Raw genomic sequence first — 23,471 nt, forward strand, 5'->3', positions numbered from 1 at the left:
TCCAGCCTAAAAAACAGAGCAAGATCCTATCTCAAAAAAAGAAAGAAGGAAAACTACAAAACATTACTCAAAGAAATTAAAGGCAAACTCATGTTTACTGATTGGAAGGCAGTATAATGAAGATAGCAATACTCCCACCAAAGGGATGTATAGATTCAATGCAATCCCTATCACAATCCCAGGTGGCTTCTTTGCAGAATTGATAGAGTGATCCAAAAATTCATATGAAAATTCAAGGGATGCAAAATAGCCAATATTGAAAAAAAAGAACAAGGTTGGAGGACTCACACTTCCTGCTTTTAAAACATACTACACAAACCTAAAGTCATCAAGACAATGTAGCAGTAGTATAAGGACACAGATCAACAGAACAGAATTGATTGTCCAGAAATAGACCCATACATTTAAGGTCAATTCATTTTGAGAAAGGTTGCAAGCCCATTCATTAGGAAAACAGTCTTTTCAACAGATGCTGCTGGGAAACTGGACAAGCACATGCAAAGTATAAATTTGGACCCCTTCACACCATATATAAAAATTAATTCAAACTTGATCAAAGACCCAAATGTAAGGTGCTAAAAGAATAAAACTCTTAGAAGAAAACTCAGGTGTAAATCATGATGCTGGATTAGGCAATGGTTTTTGAGAAATGCCATCAAAAGCACAATCCAACATAACAAAAATAGATTAAATGGGCATCATCAAAACTAAAAGCTTTTACACTGCAAAGGACACCACCAAGAAAATTAAAAGATAATCCAAAGAACTAGAGAAACTTCTTGCAAATCATGTGTTTGACAAAAGACTTGTATGTAGAACACATAAAGAACTCTTACAACTCAATGATAAAAAGACAAATGACCCAATTTTAAAAACAGGCAAAGAGCTGGCATGGTGGCATGCTCCTGTAGTTCCATCTACTCAGGAGGTTGAGGTGGGAAGATCACTTGAGCCCAGGAGTTCGAGTCCAGCCAGGGCAACAGAGTGAGACTCTGTCTGTATTTTTTAAAAAGGGGGTGGAGGGATTGGTTAAGGATCTGAATGGACAATTCTCCACAGAAGATATACACAGGGCCAATAAGCATATGAAAGATGCTTAACATCTTTAGCCATCAGGGAAACATAGACCAAAACCACAATGAGATACTACTTCACAAACCACCATGGCTATAATCAAAAAGACAGAATAGCAAGTGTTGGTGGGAATGTGGAGAAATTGGAATGCTGGTGGGAATGCAAAATGGTACACCCGCTTTAAAAAACAGTCTGGTGGCCGGGCACGGTGGCTCATGCCTGTAATCCCAGCACTTTGGGAGGCAGAGGCGGCCGGATCATGAGGTCAGGAGATCGAGACCATCCTGGCTAACACCGTAAAACCCCGTCTCTACTAAAAATACAAAAAAATTAGCCAGGTGTGGTGGCGGGCGCCTGTAGTCCCAGCTACTCGGGAGGCTGAGGCAGGAGAATGGTGTGAACCTGGGAGGCGGAGCTTGCAATGAGCTGAGATCACGCCACTGCACTACAGCCTGGGCGACAGAGTGAGACTCGTCTCAAAACAAACAAACAAACAAACAAACAAACAAAAAACCAGTCTGGTAGCTCCTCAAAAGGAGTTACAATATCTGACCCAGCAATTCTACTCCTAAGCACAAACCTAGAAAAATGAAAACATTTGTCCCATCCCATGCAAAAATTTATACACAAATGTTAATAGCAGCATTTTGTGTAATAGCCAAAAAGTAGAAACCACCTAGATGTCCATCAACTGACAAATAAAACGTGGTATACCTATACAATGGAATATTATTGGGTAATAAAAAGGAACAAAGCATCAATATATAACACAACATGAAAGAAGCATCAAAAACATTATGCTTCAAAGATGCTGGTCATAAAAGACTACATATTATAAGATTCCGTTTATATGAAATGTCTAGAAGAGGCAAAACTATGGAGACAAAAAGTAATTCAGTGCTTGCCTACTGCTTGGGGGATATGCTGGGGAGGGGGATGTGCTAAAGGCTACAAAGTATCTTTTTGAGATCATGAAAATATTCTAAAATTGATTGTGATGATGGTTGCACACCTCTGAATATTCTAAAAACTATTGACTCAGACGCTTCAAATGAGTCAATTAAATGTTATGTGAATTCTATCTCAATAAAGCTGTTATCTGAAAAATATTACTGTGTAATCATACCAGGGGGTACTTGGAGGTGGATTCTTTGCATGCCGGACTCAAAGCCTTAGCAGGCACAAATTCTACCAACCAAATTTCTACCAATTAATTACCTATTAGCTCATTTGTGAAGCATTTTCCCTCTCTATCCTTTCTGGTTTTTGACTCTTTCTAAATGACCATGCATATGAGGCCTCCAATCTCACAAAGCCTACATGCCTAGCTTCTGCCAAGCGTGACTCCATCTAATGTCATTTGTCTCTATAGTAACCAACTAGAAAAGCTGCTATGCTTAGTAATGGCTTTGTACAAGCAATGGTCTAGCCTAGAGATGTTTTAAAGATTTGAGTCCTCTCTACCGATTACTGCTTTTTTTCCTGGTATTAAAAAGTGAACCTCTGATGAATGAGAGCAGTAGAGGGTTAGAGAGAAAAGGATGGAATATATTATAAAACATGAAGGGAGATGGACTGCAAGCAGAGACTTGAGTTCAAGAGGAAACATGTTTAGAAAGACCTTGATTGATAAGAGGACTAAGAAGGCATAGACAAAAAACTAGGTATAAGAAACAGAAAACAATTATTAGACATTTCCCTTCAAAATGGTCAAAAACAACATAATGATATACACACCAAGAAACTGTCAATAGATGTAATTACAGTGCTTCAGAAAGCTGACTGATGTAACCTATGGCTATCCAAAGGTATTTTACAGTATAGTCCAGCTATATAAGGGATCAAATATAGCTTATGCCTTCAACAAACTTCTAACACAATAGTGGGCAGAAAAGAACACAAAACAGTGAAACTTTTATCAATGAGATGGAGCAGAGAAGGGGAGAGGGTACGCTATGTAACAGACATGGAAACCCTATAAAAATTATAAGGATGCATTCCAATGTGTAGTTCCATCCCCCACACCTTCCAAGGGACGCCTTTTTCAACAGGAGGCTTGACATCTGTAGTACCCCCGTGGGGAGCCTCCTCCAGCTTTGCCTTGGCTGGGTCTCCTTCTCTCTCCCAGTATATACCTGGACCAACCTCATTAATGGAGCTTTGTTCTTCAAGAGTTCATTAATCAAGACATTACCGGAGTGTCCGCCAGCCTGTGGGTTCTTCCAGAAAATGATACCAATCTATTTTTTCTACATACAAAGCCCACTTTAAAATTTACTTGACATGGTAGAGAGTACAAAGGTACTAGGACAGCCATCAGAGGAATGGGTTTCTGAGCACCAGCATCCTCATTTGTTATATGGGATGATATCTTACCCTCCTACCATTCCTGTTTGTGAGGCTCAAAAACATAGGTATTTTAAAGTTTTTTACAAATTGTCAAGAAAACATTTTTTCTTTTGCCTATTTTAACATAACTGGTTACAGGTGCATCTAACACTTTCTATTCCGCATCATACTTATTTGATTAGTTACCTTTCCTACTGAACCAAAAGGTCTTTGTATGTCTTATCTTTGACTATTTCTCACAGAGCCTTGCATAAAAATTTCACATAACAAATGCTCTCTGTATGTATGTAATGAATTATTATTGAAATCATTATTGTACAATTTACTCCATTTAGAAATGTCTATGAACTCCATCAAATCTCTAGTCTACATTTATACAGAAAATTTTATTTAAAACTATCATTAAATTTTGACATCCTATTTCTAATAAATAAAAAGGAGCCTCTTAAACTAACTAAAGACCATATTAAAACAAGCCTTACATGAGAAATTTTTTTAAGTTGGTAATAATACAAATGAGAAGACAATTCAACACAGTGATGTGTAATTACCCCAGGTGGAAATCTAGATTTGAACAAAAGCTAGAGGTTAGTACTTCCATTCCTATGATAACTTTTGCAGTAGACAGGGGCTGACACTCAATTTAATTCCTAGTTCTAATATATTTTAATTTGGCACATTTTGATTTAATTCAATTCTAGTATATTTGAATTCGCTCTTTCATCTTGTTTTGTGTATGACCTCAATTTAAGTTTCACTTCTCTGTAGAGGAGTCTTGAATTCATGCAAGTAAGATGCATCTTGTGTCTTCAGAATTCAAGCTATATGCCCAGTGGTATATACTTCCTCTGAAGAATGGCAACAGCACATCACTCCACATACGCCACACCCTTACTGGCATGGCTAAACAACCACGTCATTTCACCCACAGGAAGTGCTTGGGAACTGACCAATATTTGGATTAAATAAGATTAGATTCTCAAATAAGCTTAATTCTGAGGGGAAAAATATCTTATAGCTATATTAGGTTGTTAGAGCTGCCATAACAAAATATCACTCACTGGGTGGCTTAAACAATAGAAGTTTATTTTCTCACCGCTCTGGAAGCTAGAAATCCAAGATCAAGGTGTTGGCAGGTTTGGTTTATTCTAAAGCCTCTTTGCTTGGCTTGCAAATGGCCACTTTTTGCTGTGTTTCCTCTATGTGCGTGTGACCTTGGTGCTTCTCTGTAAATCTAAATTTCCCCTTGTGAGGACGCCAGCGAGATTAGATTAGGGCCCACCCTAACCACCTCATTTAACTTAATCTCCAAATACAGTCACATTCTGAGGTACTAGGGATTAGTGCTTCAACATACGAATTTGGGGGAGACATAATTCAGTCTAAACCAACAACTAACTAGTTTCATTTATTTCTGCCCTAAGCACTAGTTTAGGCTTTGTTCTGTTCATCTTAGAGCCGATAAAATCTCTCTCAGCCATCCTTCCCCCAAGTAATCCATAGTGAGAAGTGATTGGGGGATTACATTCCATGCAGCCCTCCAAACATTATGTGGGACCCCCTTGGGTACTTAATAAAGGAAGACATTCACAGTGACCCATGTGTTGTACAATTAGTCACCAAAGTTGTTCAGCAACAGGTCCTATTGATTGCCTCTGAAACCAGAGAGAGGCTTTCACAATTCTTTTTTTCCTACAGCATGCCAGTTAAATTAGAAATATGCCAGGACATATCTGAGGAATCCTTTTGGTCTCTCCTGGAATTAGGTAGTGTCAATGGTGAGGAACTATTGAACAAAGTGCTCAACGACCCTTTAGTATTACTGACAAGCAATAATACAAGAGTTAAGACAGGAGAAGCCTGGAGCTAATTCTTGCAGCTTCCAGTGAAATGTCGGGCAGTTTTTTCTTCTTAAATACTGTTGTATATGATGTGTTAAACAAAAAATTTTAAAGAAAATAAGCCAAATTAGTGGCATTCAGGTAGATCTCCTCAGTCCTTCATGCTGCACATCCACCAAAAGTGAGTTTTACAGCTAGTCTCATTGTAACACTTACGGTCAGACTGCAAAACGCACCTGATTTTAACAAGCATAAAATGTCATTTTTATGAGACTGACTAGACTCTCCTCTTAAGAGTACCCGTAATAATCAGACAACTGCATATACCAGTCTCACAGGAGTCTTAATCTTCAAATGGTCATTTTATCTTACATATACAGAGTGTCTTACAGCATACAGCAATTTCCACTTTATCTGCTAGTGTTAGGACCAGCACCAATAAGAATGAAGAGTATGTTATTTATCAGCCACAAAAATCTGTGTCTATCACCATGGTTTGACTCTTAATACTCTAATGTCACAAACAACTGGCTTGAAGAAGTCTTTTCTGGTAGGTCTTATATCTAACTGTTCAATCCACTGACAAAGGGAACTCTTACCCACTCTAACCGGTTTTCCTAAATGTAGGAGGGGTTGACATTAGCTGTCTCACATTAACTTTCAAAAGACCATCAGATGAAAACGTTTCATCAAAAGCCACCTACTTAAGTATGAACAATGACCAAAGAATGACAAATCAAAATTCTGGGCACTATGCTAAGAGAAAACTCTTCCAGAACAGATACTTAAGAATTAATTCTGTCTCTGAATTTGGCCAAGTTTGGTGGTTTCATTCGCAACATTTAAGAAAAAAAGTGATGGTTTATGGATAGCAGATAATAAAACAAACCTTTATACCACTTATTAAATAGAAACGGTTTAGGCTCACAAATGTGTTAAAGCTTTCTCTTTCCCCGCAATGGTAGCCAAGCAGCATAAACGAATCAACATTTCCTCAGTTCAGACCTCAACTGGTTACAGGCAAGCAAGGGCTCCTCAGAATTTGCTTTACTAACGGTTTAGGTCAGAAATTTTTTTGAAGATCAAATGTCTTGCTATGTCTTTGTGTTCTTTTTCCCATCTCTATTACGTTTGTTGCCCTGTTGGTCTCCTGACACTTCCATTTTCTCCTTTTATGTTCCTGCTATGCTCTCCAAATTGCAGTAACCTGGAGTATAACTGATCACACCTCTTGTGATTTTTTTTTTATTCTAGGACTTTCCAGATCTGGACTCCAAAGAAGACGCCCAGGTGCAAGCCCAAAGGTTACCTATTTAAATTTTCCAAGCACAGTGTGTGGAAAATCATTCCTCGCCCTTCATTTTGTGTTGCTTAACGGCGCTGTCGTGCCTAAACGTAGATACTGGCCAAGAGCTAGATTTCCAAAATGGCTTTGCTCCTTTCGAGCTGACATCGGTCTATAACATGCAATTTATTTCCCCTGCAGCCAATCTTTCTCTCTACTCCAAATACTACCCGATACGTAGAAAGCTGAACCTAACCCAGTGTAAACACCGACTCTCATCTGCTAAATTCAGCAAGGCCGGCAAAGCTGTTGCACTGATGTAAAAAGAGCGTTAAATCAAAAAACCAAAAAAACAAAAAACGCCAAAACACCCACACGAAGCCAACTGGAGGGGCGGGCGTCGGCCGGATCGCGCCCTCCCGCCGCGGCCACGCCTCCCCGCCGCGGCCACGCCCCCGCCGCCCCTCTCCGCGCCGCCGCCGGCGGCCTCCGCGCGGGCCTCCCAGCCCTTATTCCACTCACTTTGTTCTCCGCCTTTGTCCTAATCCACACCAGCAGGTGGAGCCGCAGTTAAAGTTTCCGAGTCCATTCCGGGAGCGGGAGCCCATCTTGCTGGCTGCCGAGGCCCTCGCTGGAGGAGGAGGGTCAGAACTCGGGTGCAGCCAATCGAGGGCAACGCTGCTACTTATCAGAGCAGAATGGGCTGTAGTTTAGTGAAATAGGAAAGCTGCAAAACACTGTGGAGTGCTCCCGTGTAAATAAAAAGAGGAAAAAAAAGTTTCTCAAGTCGCCGCTGCACGACGTCGGGCCGGCGCTGGGGCGGGGGTCTGCGCTCTCCCGAGCGGCCGCGCGCTGGACTTTATTGTGCCGCAACCAGCCCCAGTTCCCATTGTTTGTGTTTTTTTCAAAATATGGCAAAGGTTCAGGTGAACAATGTAGTGGTGCTGGATAACCCTTCTCCTTTCTACAACCCGTTCCAGTTCGAGATCACCTTCGAGTGCATCGAGGACCTGTCTGAAGGTGAGTGCGGCGCCTGTGCGCCCGGGCTGTCAGTTGCTGGCTGCAGACGTTGAAAGTTTCCCGGGCCCGGCCTCGCGCTGGGCGGCTGTGTTCGGCGCCTGGCGGCCGCGGGCTGCTCTGCGGAGGGAAACTTGAAGTTGATGGACGACGGCCGCCGAGGCGCGCGCGGCTTTCCGCCGCAGCCCAGGCGCCTGCCGGGCTCAACTTGCGAGGAACTTGTTTGAGCGGAGGACCGGAGGTAGCCATGTTGTCAGCTTTGTCTGCGGGCGGGCAGCTCGGAGACCCGCACTCGCGCCCGCTGCGCCGCCTGGGGTCGCGCCGGGCTGGCTCCGCGCCGCTAACAGCCTCCGCGACCCTCCGGGCCCGGGCACGGAGGCTGGGAAGGGAGAGGCTGTGCGTGTGGTCGCGCCGGCGAGTTCGGAGCGGAGCCATCTTACCCCGAGTCGAGAATTGGGCCAGCGACCCCGGCGCACGGCGCCTCCTGTTGCCCCGCCGCCCGCCTGCCCCGGCGAAAGGCAGGCAATCACTCTCGAGAGCTCACGGTGGAGTCGCCGCACTCTCCGGGCTGGCCATGCCTGGCCGCTTCGGGGAGGAGAGCGAGGCTGTCCTCGCGCTGATTTCTGGCTTCCTCGACCAACCAGCGGGGGAGGCGGGCGCAGGCTCGGCCCCTCCGCGCCGCGGGCTGGGCGCCGGCGCTCCCCGGGGGCCGTGGGTCCTGTTCGGCCGGTCCTCCTCGGCCGGCGCCCGGGATGCGCCGGGATGCTGGCGCGCAGGCTCCCCAGCCGACGTGGACTCCTTTCCCCTAATGACGAAAAGCTAATTTCAGGAAGAGAAATAGAGCTGAGCTAGGAAGTTACATTTAACCTAAGAGCAGAAATAAGATACTTAAATTAATTTCCAGGACTTAATCTCTGCCTTATAGTCTGAAGGAAGACTTTCTTCAAGACCGTGTTGAAATCTAAAATAACTCCACATCCAGATACAGAACACACCCTAAACATAAAACACAAATGTAGGCTAGGAAATTAAGGTAAACTCTTCATGTCAGTCCAAGAATTCTTTTTTTTCTACATATATTTTAAGGTCTTAAAAATACGTATTTTTAATGTTTAGTAATAAATAGTTAGAAAGCTAAAACGACAATTATCTTTGCTTTAATTATATTTTACTAAAGTAATTCAGTGCTTCATTTGCCAGTTTTGAAGGGGAACTAGTTTAACTTAATCGATGAGGGACATACTTTGAACTAGAAGTATATGTAAAAAAGGCATTGAAGATGATTTGGCTAATCGTGGCATGTAAAACTTTTCATTTTAAAAACTAGTTTTTAATCTCTAAAATGTATATATCATGTAAGGTGCTAATTTTAATTATAAAACAATATATATTAATTGTAATAAACTTTTAGAAAGTTGTACAGGCATATATAAAGTTAACAGTTCTCTGTACTCAGTGCCTTCCCCTAGCTCCTTTCGGTAATCACAATTATTACTTTAACATGTGCCTTTTTTTTTTTTTTTAAACCTATATAAAGCATAAATGCACATACATATGTAGGGCAAATTTTGAAAGATGATTCATTTATTAAAATAATTTCAAATAGGCCACTGATAACACTAAGGGGCATTTTTCTTATTACTCTGAAATCATTTGATTACTCTCCTATGATACTATTAATATAAACATTGCAGCTACCAGGCCCATTTTTCACACCCAACAGTAATTTTTTTTTATTGCCAACTGCATATAAAAATAGACAAAAGAAAAACCATTGATCGGTCCATTCCAACTTATACCACAGTGTTTTTCAGATATACCACCACAAGTTCTTCAAATTACAGGTATTTCTCAAGTGATGCCTTCCATTTTAGGAGTCAGCTCTGAACAAAGAAGATAGATGACTCAGGATGTCGTTACAGGGCTTTTACATTGCATAGATGAAACCAGCCATTCATAAAGCCAAAACGTTCCATTTTTAACTGGGATCCATTCAGAACCCAGCTGAATCACATCAGGGTTTTACAGTACTGGTGTCAAAAACATACTTATTTCCAATGGTATATTTCACTTCCTAGGCACCATTACTGAGCATTTATTTAGTATTTTAAAAAATATTTTAAGCTGAGTCATACTGAAGCTGCAAAGGAATCTTTCAAAAAGGTGCCATGCCTGTATACTCCACCTAGAGGCTATGTGGATTAAGGAAATTTTTACTTAGCAAAGGCTTCTAATAGGTTCCATACTTTTATATTACAGTTCTTTTAAAAGTTCTGTTCTTAAAATTAAACTATAGAATTTTTTTTTTTTTTTTAAACGAGACAGTCTCACTCTGGCACTCAGGCTGCATGGAGTACAGTGGTGCAAACACAGCTGCTCCCTGCAGCCTCAACCTCCTGGGCTCAAGCAATCCTCCCACCTTAGCCTCCTGAATAGCTGGGACCATAGTCAATGTGCCACCACATTGGGCTAATTTTTTAATTTTTTGTAGAGACGGAGTTTTGCCATGTTGCCCAAGCTGGTCTGGAACCCCTGGGCTCAAGCAGTCTTCCCACCCCTGCCTCCCAAAGTGTTGTGATTATAGTGAGCCCACTGCACCCAGCCCAAACTACAGAATATTTTGAAAAGAATTTTCTTTATAAGTTATTTTGCCTCAAGTCTCAAAGCAGAGTTTGGCCACCATTTTTCATACTTTCGTCAGTAGCCCCCAAACATTCACTTTCCTTTAAGAGCTGCCCTGTAGCTTTACTTCAGAAAAAGCCTTGAGGAATATCTGGTCTTAAGATAATTTGGTTCTTTCTAATATAGGGCTTATATCAGGGGTTAAGACAGCCTGAGACCCTGGCTGGATGTGCTTGATGGTCACCAAGACTGTACAAGTTTTGATTGACCATCCTGCCATTCTTAAATTTATATATATATATATATATCTTAATTACAGCTACTCTCAATTGAATACTTATAATATACCAGAATTGAGCATGGTGCTTCATACTTTCCAACTTCAGCTTGTTCTAATTCCAAAGCCTACATACTTTCCACTAGACCACAGGTCTTCCCAAGTAGTGTAATTAGCTAAAAATTCTCTTGATGGCTTCCCTCATTCACTCACTCTTACCACAAATGGAAATACTTTCAGGCTGGAAATACAATCATGATTACTATGATTAAATAAAAGTTAACTTTAAAATAAATGAACAAATTTCTTCACCTGAGAACTTATGTAAAACATCTGACCTTACCCTTCCTCCCTCAAATACAGGGGGCAGAGGAATTAAATGCAAGCTGGGTTAAAAAAAAAAAAAACAAAACTGATGCCAATGTATAAAAAGGTACTGAGCATGTAAAACTCAGTAACTGTAGCAAGCATCCCATAAACATAAAAATCAATGTACAAGTGTTCCCTGAGTTGCAGCCTGTTCTTGTTAAGGCCAGATTATCTATCTCCTCTGCTCTCACTTCCCCTGCAAATAAATTCCCTTATTCCACTGCTAATTTCAGAGCTAGAAAGAATTTATCTTCCCAGTTAGGTTTTCAGAAGAAGCCTAGGGTTTGTAGTTAGAGGCATAGCTTGGATTCTGATTCTTTGATGTACAAACTTACGAATTTGTGTAGATTACTTAACCTCTCAGAGTCTCAACTTATTTGCATAATGGGGATAATCTGATCCATATGATGAAGCTGTTGAGGTTTAAACAATAGGTATGAAGTGGTAGGACTAATGCCCAGCATATAGTAGGTATTTTCTAAAATAGGTTTATAAATTATGGTGTGTTCCTATGCCAGTCCACAAATGCCAATTTATACCACTTAGGATCAAGGGCATGATATGTAGTGATACAATTATATATGAAATCAAAATTTATGAAAACCTTTATGTAATAATTTTTTTTTTTGGAGACAATCTCATTCCATTGCCCAGGCTGGAGTGCGGTGGCACAATCTCGGCTCACTGCAACCTCCGCCTCCTGAGTTCAAGCGATTCTTGTGCCTCAGCCTCCCAAGTAGTTGGGACCACAGGCATGTGCCACCCCTAATTTTTGTATTTTTAGTAGAGATGGGGTTTCACCATGTTTACCAGACTGGTCTTGAACTCCTGACCTCAAGCCATCCAGCCACCTCAGCCTCCCACAATGCTGGGATTACAGGCGTGAGCCACTGCGCCCAGCCACTCTATGTGATAATTCTTAGTCTTATCCTCACTTGGCTAGTTTAGTACCTTTCACACCACTTTCTTAAAACAGTTTCTTCACTTGGCTTTTGGGTCACCTACCTCATTTGCCACTTGTTTTGTAACTTACTTTATTTGTCCTCTTATCTTTGGAGGGCTCAAATCTCACTCCCTAGAGCAAGCCCATGTATTTTTATGGCTTTACATATCATTGACAGGTTCCAAATTTTTATCCTGCCTATTCAGTATCTCTACTTAGATAGCAGACATCTCAAATATGTCTAAAATGATCTCCTGATTGCTCCCCCACCCCACGTCACGCCCCTGCAAAAGTGGCTCCTGCTTTCATCTTCAGAATTTTATCCAGAATATAACTGTTGCACAGCCCCATGGCCACATGAGGTCCATGCCACCATAATTTCTTGCCTCAATTGTTGAAATATTCTGTTTCTTCCCTTGTCCTCTTACATTCTATATTGAACACAGCAATCAAAGCATTCCTTTTAAAATGAAAGTTGGCTCCTGTTACTGCTCTGCTCAAAACCCTCCGATGGCTTCCCATGCCACTCAGTGTGAAAGCCAGAGTCCTTATGATGGCCTCAAAACCGCGTGATCTGGCTGTTCCCCTCATCCTCAATCATAGGGTTGGGTGCTTTCCCCCTTCCTTTCATTCTGCTCCAGCCCTAGCCTCCTTGCTTTTTCTTGCCAAGTGTGCCCTACCTCTGGGCCTTTGTATTTGCTGTTCCCTCTGACGAGATACTTATATTGCCTACTTCCTCTCTATCTCCATCAACAGATGATCTGCATCTGGAAGTGTGCTGGAAGCTGGAAATAGAAGTGGTCTAGTTGTAGGACCATGACTAATAGGTCCTCAGAAAATGATTACTGACTTAATAAGAGAAAATAAAAAAGGAGCTTTCAGTTGATTGTAGTTTACAATACAATATAAATAAGCAGTACGTTACTATTTCTATTATCAATTTAGGGAACAAAAATATCTAGTTACACAAAAATGGCAACACATGGTGGCACTAACTAGATTGTCATGAGTGACCCAGAAACTCACCCTTTGGGAGTGCTTGTGTAACTGTTGAATGCAAGAGGCAGGCCCCACAGTGCAAAATACCCAAAGAAGATGAAGAGGTCTCTCAGAGATGGTTTGTATTACAAAGTTATCTTCTTCCCCAACTAAACAGGAGACTCCTCCAAAGAGTTCTACTCATCTCTGGGTTCACTTCACAGAACACATTGTGAAACATGCTCAGTAAAATCCACTATATTAAATTACACATAACACTTAAATTGCACCTGAATGGCTTTTCCTCCTGCCTATCTCCACTGTGTATACTCTATTGTATCACGTGGTGTAAAGATCTTGGTTTCCTCTGCCCAATTTAAAGAATGTACGACACAGGGAGGTGCCATAAGGGAACAATCCTACCGTTGTTCGTTGACAGTTGATGAGCTGAAGCCACTTCTGAGCCACGAGGGAGGTTTTACTAATAATTTTTCTACTTTGGAGCTCTGTGATTATTTGGATCTCTGCAACATAGTATAGGGCTGCCCTTCCAAAGTGTGTTGAGAAGGGCGTTAAAAGATGATATACAAAAAAAGGGAGATTCCATAGCCAAATAAATTTGGGAAATGCTGGATTAATGTTACTGGTGTTCTTTACTGAAGGATGTCTCAGAAAACTTACTATGCCAGCGTGCTTTATGAATCCTCAAGACAAGGTTTACGGCATTTCCCGAGTGTCTGGCTATGTTATCTTGTTTGTGAGGCACTGTCCAGGAACTAGTGTTTCACAAAAGGATATTTTGAGAAACTCTGATCAAAGTATGAACTCTGGTAAGAACTTTATAAGGAGCATGTCACTGCCTTTCTGGATTGCTATGAGAAGCCAATTTTAACAGCCAGTAAGTGGCTAAGTGGACATTAAAAGGGTCTTTGATGTCATCTGGTAATGTAATTACTGAATATGAAATAATGCTTTGGTTTTTTAACCCTAGACTTGGAATGGAAAATTATCTATGTGGGCTCTGCAGAAAGTGAAGAATACGATCAAGTTTTAGACTCTGTTTTAGTGGGTCCTGTTCCTGCAGGAAGGCATATGTTTGTATTTCAGGTAAGATTAATCTTGGTAAATGTGTATGCCAAATATGTTTCAAAGTAGACTATATTATCTATTATCTTGTAACCCTTATCCCTTTCCTTTTGGGTTAAAGAACTGCTTCTGCTGCATTCACTTTTAATCTGTTTCCAGGCAGTCTCTGTGTCACAAAGGAGCTCTTACTTCCTGGTTTTATATGCTGAGAGATGTTAATGTGATGTTTACTTTAGGGAGATGCACAACCTACAGTAAACTTTATACTGTATCATGGCACACAGGGTGGTGAATTTTGGGCTCTTCCTGTGAATAGCACCTAAGTATCAGACTTCCAAGGTGGCTGTCTAGCAACCCAAAACATGGATTCAAAATATCTAAAATTAACTGGCATTGTTAGTAATATGCACCTTCAGTTTATGGTTTCAGCCACTGTAACTGATGGTGACGTAACAAAAACTTTATTTCAGCATAATCAGTAGTTGAGCTAGGTTAACAGATATGTTTAGTGGATAGAGATGTGTGGTCTTGGGTCATTGGAATGACATTCCAGAGTTTACTAAAGCATCTTATAATCTACATTATCTTATAGAGGACTACTTTTGCAAATTTACTACCCCACTAGGAATTTGTGAGGAGAATTCCTAGTAATAAAAATTTTGTTCTTAGATACCACTGAGAGTATCTGGATCTATACCAAGGCTTCAGACATTGTCTTCTATATTCAAAAGTGTTATTTCTTTTAATCCATGTTAAATTGCTATATGAAACCATTCAGTTATTCCTCAATTATGCATGCTTATTTATAAGGGAGATATTTGTAATAGACCAAAGAGTAATTAGCCATAGGTTTTTTAAAACTACTATTAATTTCTGTTACAAGTATTTCAACCCAGCAAGTCCCATCAGTTAAGTGGACCTCACTGAAAAGACTTAATCCAGAAAGAAAATCTAACTCTTCCTATGCCTAACCTCTGTTTTCTCACTTGACAGATGGGACCAATTTAAATGAATACCATTGGTCAAATAATCCCCTCAGAAACTGGCAAGGAATCACTTAGACACATGCCATCTCTAGAGCTGCTACCTTTTCCTCCCCTGTCCTAAATACAGAATTTAGAATCTTGGTTTCCTAGCCTTAGTACTTTTGATTAAAAAGCAACAAATAATTTACTGTATCCAAAGAAATAGCTAAGAAAAGCTCAAATATACTAATCAAATATATGAATTAAAAGTGCTGTTAAAGTTGTGTGAGTGCATAACCCTGTAAAAGATATGGGTAACAGAATGCCCTGTTCTGTAGAAGGAAGCACTGCAGTTACAGATATAGGTCAAATCCTGACACCTCTGTATTAGCCATGTGTGGCTTTACCTCCCTAACCTCCTCCCTTAGTTACTCCAGTCTTCTATAAAATGTGGATAATATTCTATCTCATTAAAATGTTATGGGGAATAAAACAGTATAATCAGTCACTCATAAATAGTGCCCTATTCCTATAATTAGAACTACATTTTCATTCTCTTAACTTCTTGAAATTGTTATATAAAAAAGCAGGACTTGCTCTGACCCATAGGCCTAAGGAACCCATACTTTACTGATAATTCATGATACAGTAAAAGAAACCTGGGTTGACATGTACTGATAATACCTCTTTTTTTTTTTTTTTTTTTTTGGCTACTATAAGAACTTACAAGTAAATGCCTTGTTATTGAAACAAACCCTTGAAAATCTTTTATGTTTGTTATTAAGCATACTTCTAAGCTTTTGGCTGAAAGTGCTGTAGGAAAAAAATGTATTCAAAAGTATTTCCTACTGGTGATCTTCACGTAGTTTTACCTTGGTGTCAGTGTACATGTTGCCAAAAAGAACAGAGAAGGCACAATGTATATTCAGCCTAAAGTTCACCATTATCAACAGAAAGAGGCTAAATTACAGCCTTTGTTTTGTGTTTTAAAACTACTATAGTAATCTCCTGGTCTGCCATGATTTTGCCTCTCTAAATAGTTAAACATGTCTTTCTTCTGAGTGAGTCAAAGGCTAGCAGGAAGATGTCCAGACATCTGCCTAGTATTGCCAGCTAGAGTCAAAACAAAGATCTCTGCTCATTACTTCTGCATCCTAAATTATTTGAAAGGCCTGCAAGTTTCTCTACTCAAATTTGCTCAAACTGAATCTTTTTCAAATTGTAAAATGCTTTTTAAAAGATGTTTTATATTTACAACAGATTTTAAAACAGAAACATGCCTAGAACCAATTTACTGAAGGGAACCAATTTACTGAAGGGAACCAATTTACTGAAGGGAAGGGGAAGAGTCATAGCAGTACTGAACTATTATATATTTCCCATCTCCATCCACTTCAGGTATATTAGAATCCATTTGGGTACACTGGAAGTAATCTAACCCCTCTGTGCAGGGGTGTGTAGAATCTCTAAGACAAACAGCATATTCTCCAGGACAAGTCTGGCTGTCCCTATCTTGGTGTCTCGCCAAGAGATCATAAACCCCTTCAGGGCAGGAACTGATTTACGAATGAATTCCAAAATACTAAGTGCTCAGAGCTGAGCCACACATGAGATTATAAAGATGAACTGGATGGGACTCCTGCCCTGGATAAAGCATAGCATCTAGAAGAGAAGACTGAAAAATAAACATGTTTAGATCACAGGGCATACGTTCTTAGATAATTTGTGACAAGAAATATCAGCACATAAAAAAGGAATCTATTGATTCTACCTTCTGAGTTAGAAAGGGCGTCACTGAGAATACACTCGATGTAAGCTCCAAAAAAGATTAAAAGATGAATTTTTCAGGATGTGAGAGAAGGACTTTTCAGGCCGAGGGAACAGTATGTTAGAAGCACAGGGGTGAAATATTTCTTTTTTAAATTTGTTTTTGTAGAGATGGGGTTTCACCATGTTGCCCAGGATAATCTCAAATTCCTGGGCTCAAGTGATCCGCCCACCTTAGCCTCCCAAAGTGCTAGGATTACAGGTGTGAGCCACTGTGCTCGGACACAGCATGAAAGATTATCACCATGTTTTAAAGAATCTGTGTGATTCGTATCTCTAGAACAAGGGTGGAATTAAAGGAGGTATGAATGGAGATGTTGGTTGGAGACAAACTGAGAAGGGCCTTATCAATGAAGTTAAAGAACTGGGATTTTATCCCTTAGAAAAGGGAATACTCATCTGAGAGTTTTAATAATCTGAGGTTTTAAAACCAAAGAGAAAGGAAGAGATCTGTGTTAATGCTGGTAGCAGTGCAAATGATAGGCTAGAGCTGGGGAGATCAGTTAGAAAATTCTAAGCAATATTCCAGATAGAAGATGACATGAATTCAGCCTCCAGAAATGAAAAAAGTGTTGAGACTGACTAGATGTAGAAGATAAGGGAATGAGGCTGACTGAGGTTTTTAGCCTAGGACACTAGGTAGCGATTTTATGCCTTTTTGTATCATCTACCTGTGTTAGGCATACAGTAAACATCAGTCTTCAATTTTCCCAAGCTAAGGCATTGGCTAAAGTGCTCATCTAGGCCCAGGAATATTCCTTGGTGCCCTGGCAACAGGTAAGCTAATTTGCTGGGACTTGATCCATTTACCACCCAGAATGGCTGCCTCAGATGCCTCAGCCATCACTGCCTGTGTTCCCCAGTCTATGGCTCCTTCCATCCAGTCGTCTCATTACTACCTGCACACTACCATGGATGGCGCCCTGCCCTTCGCTCATGCTCTTAGTCTAGTCTAACTCAATTTACTTTCTGCATTCCTCAAGGTTCACCTTACAACAGCTTGATTTAAAACAAGGCCTTTGACATCTGCCTAAAACAATCTTTACCTTCACTGGTTTCCACATTGTGTGATTTAAAGAGCATACTATATTGTAGAGTCTAGCAAAGTAACTATTCATAATAGAGGATTATTAATATTTTTTGAAAATCTGCTATGTAGCTATTTCCATCTCATTTTCAGTTTTGTTTTGTTTTGTTTGAGACGGAGTCTCACTCTGTCACCAGGCTGGAGTGCGGTAGTGCGATCTCAGCTCACTGCAACTTCCACCTCCTGGGTTCCAGCGATTCTCCTGCCTCAGCCTCCCAAGTAGCTGGGACTACAGGTGCGCACCACCATGCCCAGCTAATTTTTGTGTTTTTAATAGAGCTGGGGTTTCATCATGTTGGCCAGGATGGTCTCAATCTCTTGACCTCATGATCCACCCGCCTTGGCCTCCCAAAGTGCTGGGATTACAAGCGTGAGCCACCGCACCCAGCCTCATTTTCAGTTTTATACTAATTTACTATTAGAATACCTGTGAGGGTGGTTGGGTGGGTGTGAGAATATAAGTATCCTGGGTTGAAGAGGGAAACTGGTATAATAAACATTTGTGGCCAGCAGTCTATGAGCAGATAATTTAATACTAATTTAGGTCTGAAAATTATGACTGAAAAGGTTAAAATCAATTGCTGACTATAAAGGTTTTATAATGAATAGTGTATAATCCTTCATGAACCACCATGCAGTGTAGCCAGAATTTCTTCATTTTAGAAGTGTAGTCATGCTTTCAAGTATCGAGGGTCCTTACATATATTGTGGCAAAACATGAACTGTCTTTTCCATCTTATTATAAGTCAGTCAGAAATGAGCATTTTCCTTCCCAGTATGATTTCCAAGTTTTTCTTGTTGCATCCTCAACTGATGTTTCTAGGTAACTGAAACTCCAGTCTGGCCTACCACTAACAGCCTTTTGTGTGTGTGTGTTTCTTTTCTTTTTAATTTATTCTAGGCTGATGCACCTAATCCAGGACTCATTCCAGATGCAGATGCAGTAGGCGTAACTGTTGTGCTAATTACTTGTACCTATCGAGGACAAGAATTTATTAGAGTTGGCTATTATGTAAATAATGAATATACTGAGACAGAATTAAGGGAAAATCCGCCAGTAAAACCAGACTTTTCTAAGGTAATGTTCTTACTATTCCTTTTTAACTACTTTTACTATGCAATTTTTAAAGCAGTTGCTATTGCAATTTCATAGTATACTATTAAAATGGCTTTAAGATAAAATAAATCTGAGGTCCTTATGCCAACTGGGCAAACTACTTATTGTTCCATTACCATGGATGACTTCAAACCCTACCTTCAGATGGGTCATTAGTAATTAATGTAGGCAGACACCTTGAGCATCTCTGATGGTTTAGAAAAATGAAAGTACCTCTTTTTTTTTCTGAGATGGTGTCCTGCTCTGTTGCTCAGGCTGGAGTCCAGCGGCGTGATCTCGGCTCACTGCAACCTTTGCCGGTTCAAGTGATTCTCCTGCCTCAGCCTCCCAAGTAGCTGGTACTACAGGTGTATACCAACACGCCCAGATAATTTTTGTATTTTTAGTAGAGGTGAAGTTTCACCATGTTGGCCAGGCTAGTCTCCAACTCCTGACCTCAAGTGATCTGCCTACCTCGACCTCCCAAAGTGCTGGGATTACAGGTGTGAGCCACCATGCCCAGTGAAAGTACTTCTTGGAAGAGACAGGCCATTGTTTATGGCTTTCTTTATAGCATTTCCCATATTGATTATTTCTATCATGATTCTGCTCATTTCAACCTTTAGGACATACAAATGCATTTTTGTTGTACTAATTATTCAATGATATTTTTGTGTGTAACTCTTCCAAAAATTATGAGAGAAAGTTTTGTGTTTGTTTTTCCTGTGAATACAGTTATCTCAAAACACCTATATGCTTTATCTGCTATTAGAAGTTAAACTAATGGTCTTAAATATTTCTGGTAACTGAAAACAGCTTAAATTCTGAGTGAAAAGCTAAAATCTAGGATTCAGCATTCTTAAAGATACTTAGTATTTTCTGATTTTTCACTGGGAACTATAACAGTTTGGTAACTGGTGATTTTGTGAGAGTGCAGAGTAAATGAAATTGAACATGATACTCTATCTGCCAGATCACGCAAGAAAAATTACATGGCAGGCCGGGCGTGGTGGCTCATGCCTGTAATCCCAGCACTTTGGGAGGCCGAGGCAGGCAGATCACGAGGTCAGGAGATCAAGACCATCCTGGCTAATACGGTGAAACTCCATCTCTACTAAAAATAAAAAATTAGCCAGGCGAGGTGGCGGGCGCCTGTAGTCCCAGCTGCGCGGGAGGCTGAGGCAGGAGAATGGCGTGAACCCCGGGGGCGGAGCCTGCAGTGAGCCGAGATCGCGCCACTGCACTCCAGCCTGGGTGAAAGAGTGAGACTTCTTCTCAAAAAAAAAAAAAAAAAAAAAAAAAAAGAAAAATTACATGGCAATAGAATAGAATGTTCTCATGTTCTCCTTTCTGATAATAAGGCAGGACTATTTTTCACCCTTGTTGTGGTACCTTCCATTGATCCAATTTGTTATCTCTGAAGCACCTTATATAGCACAAAAGAAACGGGACTGTTTCTAAGAATGAGCCATCTTTAAAAGGTGTAGGAAACCATTAATAATAAGTTGTATTTGACAATTTTTCATTTTCCTTTGAAAACATATCACTCTAAACAACATAGTAGCTTGTTAAATAAAGCATCTTCTAAAGCATTCACTTTCAAAAAAGAGGAGATTCTTTCTTTTAGAAAACAGAAGTATAGGAGTTAAATAGTTAAAAAGCCAGATGAATCCCCTCAGATTCTCCGTATCTTGTTTCTGTTCATCTAAAATAACTTCTTTGCTACAGCCCTAGTCGTTACATCTTATTATATTTAAGGTACTTAACTTGAATTATACCTTTGTATATGAACTTAGCCCTTTAGGAGTACTAATATGAACCATTTTATTAAGCTTCTATTTGTATATGGTGATTTAACTTCCTTAGTGTTTACCATTTGTATGTTTCCTTTTTCCTCTAGCTTCAAAGGAATATTTTGGCATCTAATCCCAGGGTCACAAGATTCCACATTAATTGGGAAGATAACACAGAAAAACTGGAAGATGCAGAGAGCAGTAATCCAAATCTACAGTCACTTCTTTCAACAGATGCATTACCTTCAGCATCAAAGGGATGGTCCACATCAGAAAACTCACTAAATGTCATGTTAGAATCCCACATGGACTGCATGTGACCACCTACCATCCCTTTAGTACAAATTAAGCTATTAAAAATACACAGAACTATTTCCCTGAAATCCCGTAAGTACATAGTCAAAACACAATGTGAAGAATTTGTTTAAAAACATCCTGTAGAAAGTTTATAAGAAAACCAGTATTTGAACAAATTGTGGAATATAAATACAACTATTTTTAAGTAATTTTTTTCTCTAATGTGTTATTTTATTTGTTCTGAAACTAATCTGATTAAAGCATATATATTATTTTCTTCTCCTTTATATGTAATGAAAGCACTTATAAAGAAACATGAATCATTAGACCAGGTTGTAAAGATGTCTTGGCCTCCTGGACAAAGTCTTTGGACCACTATTTTACTGGCCTTTGAAAGAACAAAGTTTACTTCAACTAAAATGTTTCTTCCTGTGAAGACATATAGTATCATTTTAATTTAAGGGGCAGATTTCCATTCTTTTTTGGCATGTCCTTAAAAAGAGGATTTGAAATCAACTATATGCTACCAAGAACTTTAGGATCCAATTTTCCAAGCCACCGTGAAGCCTCTTATGGCTACTATTATAGTTCATGTGATGTTGGACAGCATTTGGTTTGCTTTGTAAGAGAAGAACAAATATGGCTAATTGTTAATAAGGTCCCCTGGCTATGGTTTTTGTTTTTATAACAGAGTTTAGAATATCAGAGCATTTCTTGAATCATACATCATTATTGCCCAGTGAATTCAAGACCAAATACAATATCGGGAGAAAATACAAACTCCCCATGTTTAAGAATAGGAGATTATAATGGCTCAAATTGGTTCATTTGATTTCTAAAAATACCATGAACTTTAAAAATTCTTTTAATAGATCATGTTATTGGCAGTATTTATATAAAAACCATGGATTTAGAAAGGTATATTTAGCTTTATTATAATAGATACATTACTATTTTGGAAACATGTATATTTTCACACCTGTAGTACTCTTCCCCATTTCCTCTGACACTCATGCAGAATGAGATCAGGCATATTTGTGGTTGACATACCCTAGATAGCTTTTCCAACAAGTCTTTGAAAAGCAATCTTGGAAAGGAATTCATTAACTAAATGGGGTAAAAGGTTTCTTTTTCTTTGAGAGTTAAGTCCTTCCTCAAAAATTTTCTTATGCTCCATAAAATTAAGGTAGAATATTTTCATTATTCTTGCAGCTAAGCAAGACAGCCATATGATGCAGGTTATGCAGTGCCTTCATATCTAAAACTTTTATACTACACTTTTTAAAGCTTTTATGTTGAGGAAAGGAAAAGGGCATTTGTCTAAATATGGATTCTGAGTTGTATATATTTCCTATCATTCTAAAAAAGTGAATTTGTGAAGCAGTTTTGCCAAATGTTAAACTTTGAATTTAATATACCAGATTATTAAAATATTGTCCATTAACTAGTTCATAGGTTTTAAAAGTAAAATACTTCTGACTGTTAAAACTATATAAAGAAAATCTCATTTGTCTAACTGCAATTAAAAGAAAAATGTTAAAATATTAAAATGAAAATAAAAGCATTACTTTCCAACAAAGAGCTCAGTGGTTAATATAATAGGAACAACATATGTGCTTATTAGAAATAAAGAATATATAGCCAAATCATCAAATAAAGCCATTTACTGCTGAGATTTTTTTCTGACTAATTATAACAATCTATTTGTAGTGACATCAAAGGGTTAGGTTTTTGTATCAATTTGTAAATGGACAACCAATTTTCACTTAAGCTTGGGACATGCAAACCATTACCTTCTGTTATCTTAAATTTTATCACTCTTAAGAATTTTTTTAAATTAATGACTGAAAATAGATTTAGCCTTCAAACATTAGAAACTAAGAAACTGTAGCACATAAGCATCATTTGCCGATACTGTATCTGAAAAACTATTCTTCCACCCTTTTGATCATAGTAAATAGCTGTGTCCTGAGAATATAAACATGAACCAATGACTTATGCCACTAAGATGGAGGCATTAAGGGTATTATTTGGGCTGAGAAAGCATTCCAGAAGTATGAAGAAGTATGCATGCATTTATTTGCCCATTCATAACCTTATTCAACTTTAGGCTCCATATAACTATACCCTCTAATTTTAGGATTTGGGGTTTCTAGCTTTCCCAAGAATGTCTATGGCAGCAGTTATCAAAATTTTTTACCATAATCCATTGTATAAAAAACTTAGGGCCGGGCGCAGTGGCTCACGCCTGTAATCCCAGCACTTGGGGAGGCTGAGGCAGGTGGATCACTTGAGGTCAGGAGTTCAAGACCAGCCTGGCCAACATGGTGAAACCCTGTCTCTACTAAAAATACAAAAATTAGCCAGGTGTGGTGGTGCACACCTGTAATCCCAGTTACTCAGGAGGCTGAGGCAGGAGAATCACTTGAACCCGGGAAGCAGAGGCTGCAGTGAGCTGAGATTGCATCACTGCACTCCAGCCTGGGCGACAGCACTAGACTATATCTCAAAAAAAAAAAAAAAAAGACTCCATAACAAGTTTATGTTAAAAAATTTCATGAAAAC

The 23,471-nt window shown here is 39.5% G+C and overlaps 2 protein-coding genes across 2 annotated transcripts in view; one reads left to right on the plus strand and one right to left on the minus strand.

Moving 5' to 3' along the window:
* The window catches only part of MCM9 (minichromosome maintenance 9 homologous recombination repair factor), a 131,001-nt gene that overhangs the window by 81,808 nt on the left and 25,722 nt on the right, over window positions 1–23,471 (minus strand). The gene's annotated exons all lie outside the window — the stretch shown is intronic.
* On the plus strand, window positions 7,062–22,561 carry ASF1A (anti-silencing function 1A histone chaperone). Its single transcript, XM_032157817.2, has 4 exons — window positions 7,062–7,569; window positions 13,747–13,862; window positions 18,622–18,798; window positions 20,717–22,561. The coding sequence occupies exons 1-4, from the start codon at window positions 7,461–7,463 to the stop codon at window positions 20,927–20,929; spliced, it is 615 nt and encodes a 204-aa protein (XP_032013708.1). The 5' UTR covers window positions 7,062–7,460; the 3' UTR covers window positions 20,930–22,561.

This window comes from Hylobates moloch, unplaced genomic scaffold (assembly GCF_009828535.3).
Source record: "Hylobates moloch isolate HMO894 unplaced genomic scaffold, HMol_V3 SCAFFOLD_2, whole genome shotgun sequence".
Classification (NCBI taxonomy): Eukaryota; Metazoa; Chordata; class Mammalia; order Primates; family Hylobatidae; genus Hylobates; species Hylobates moloch.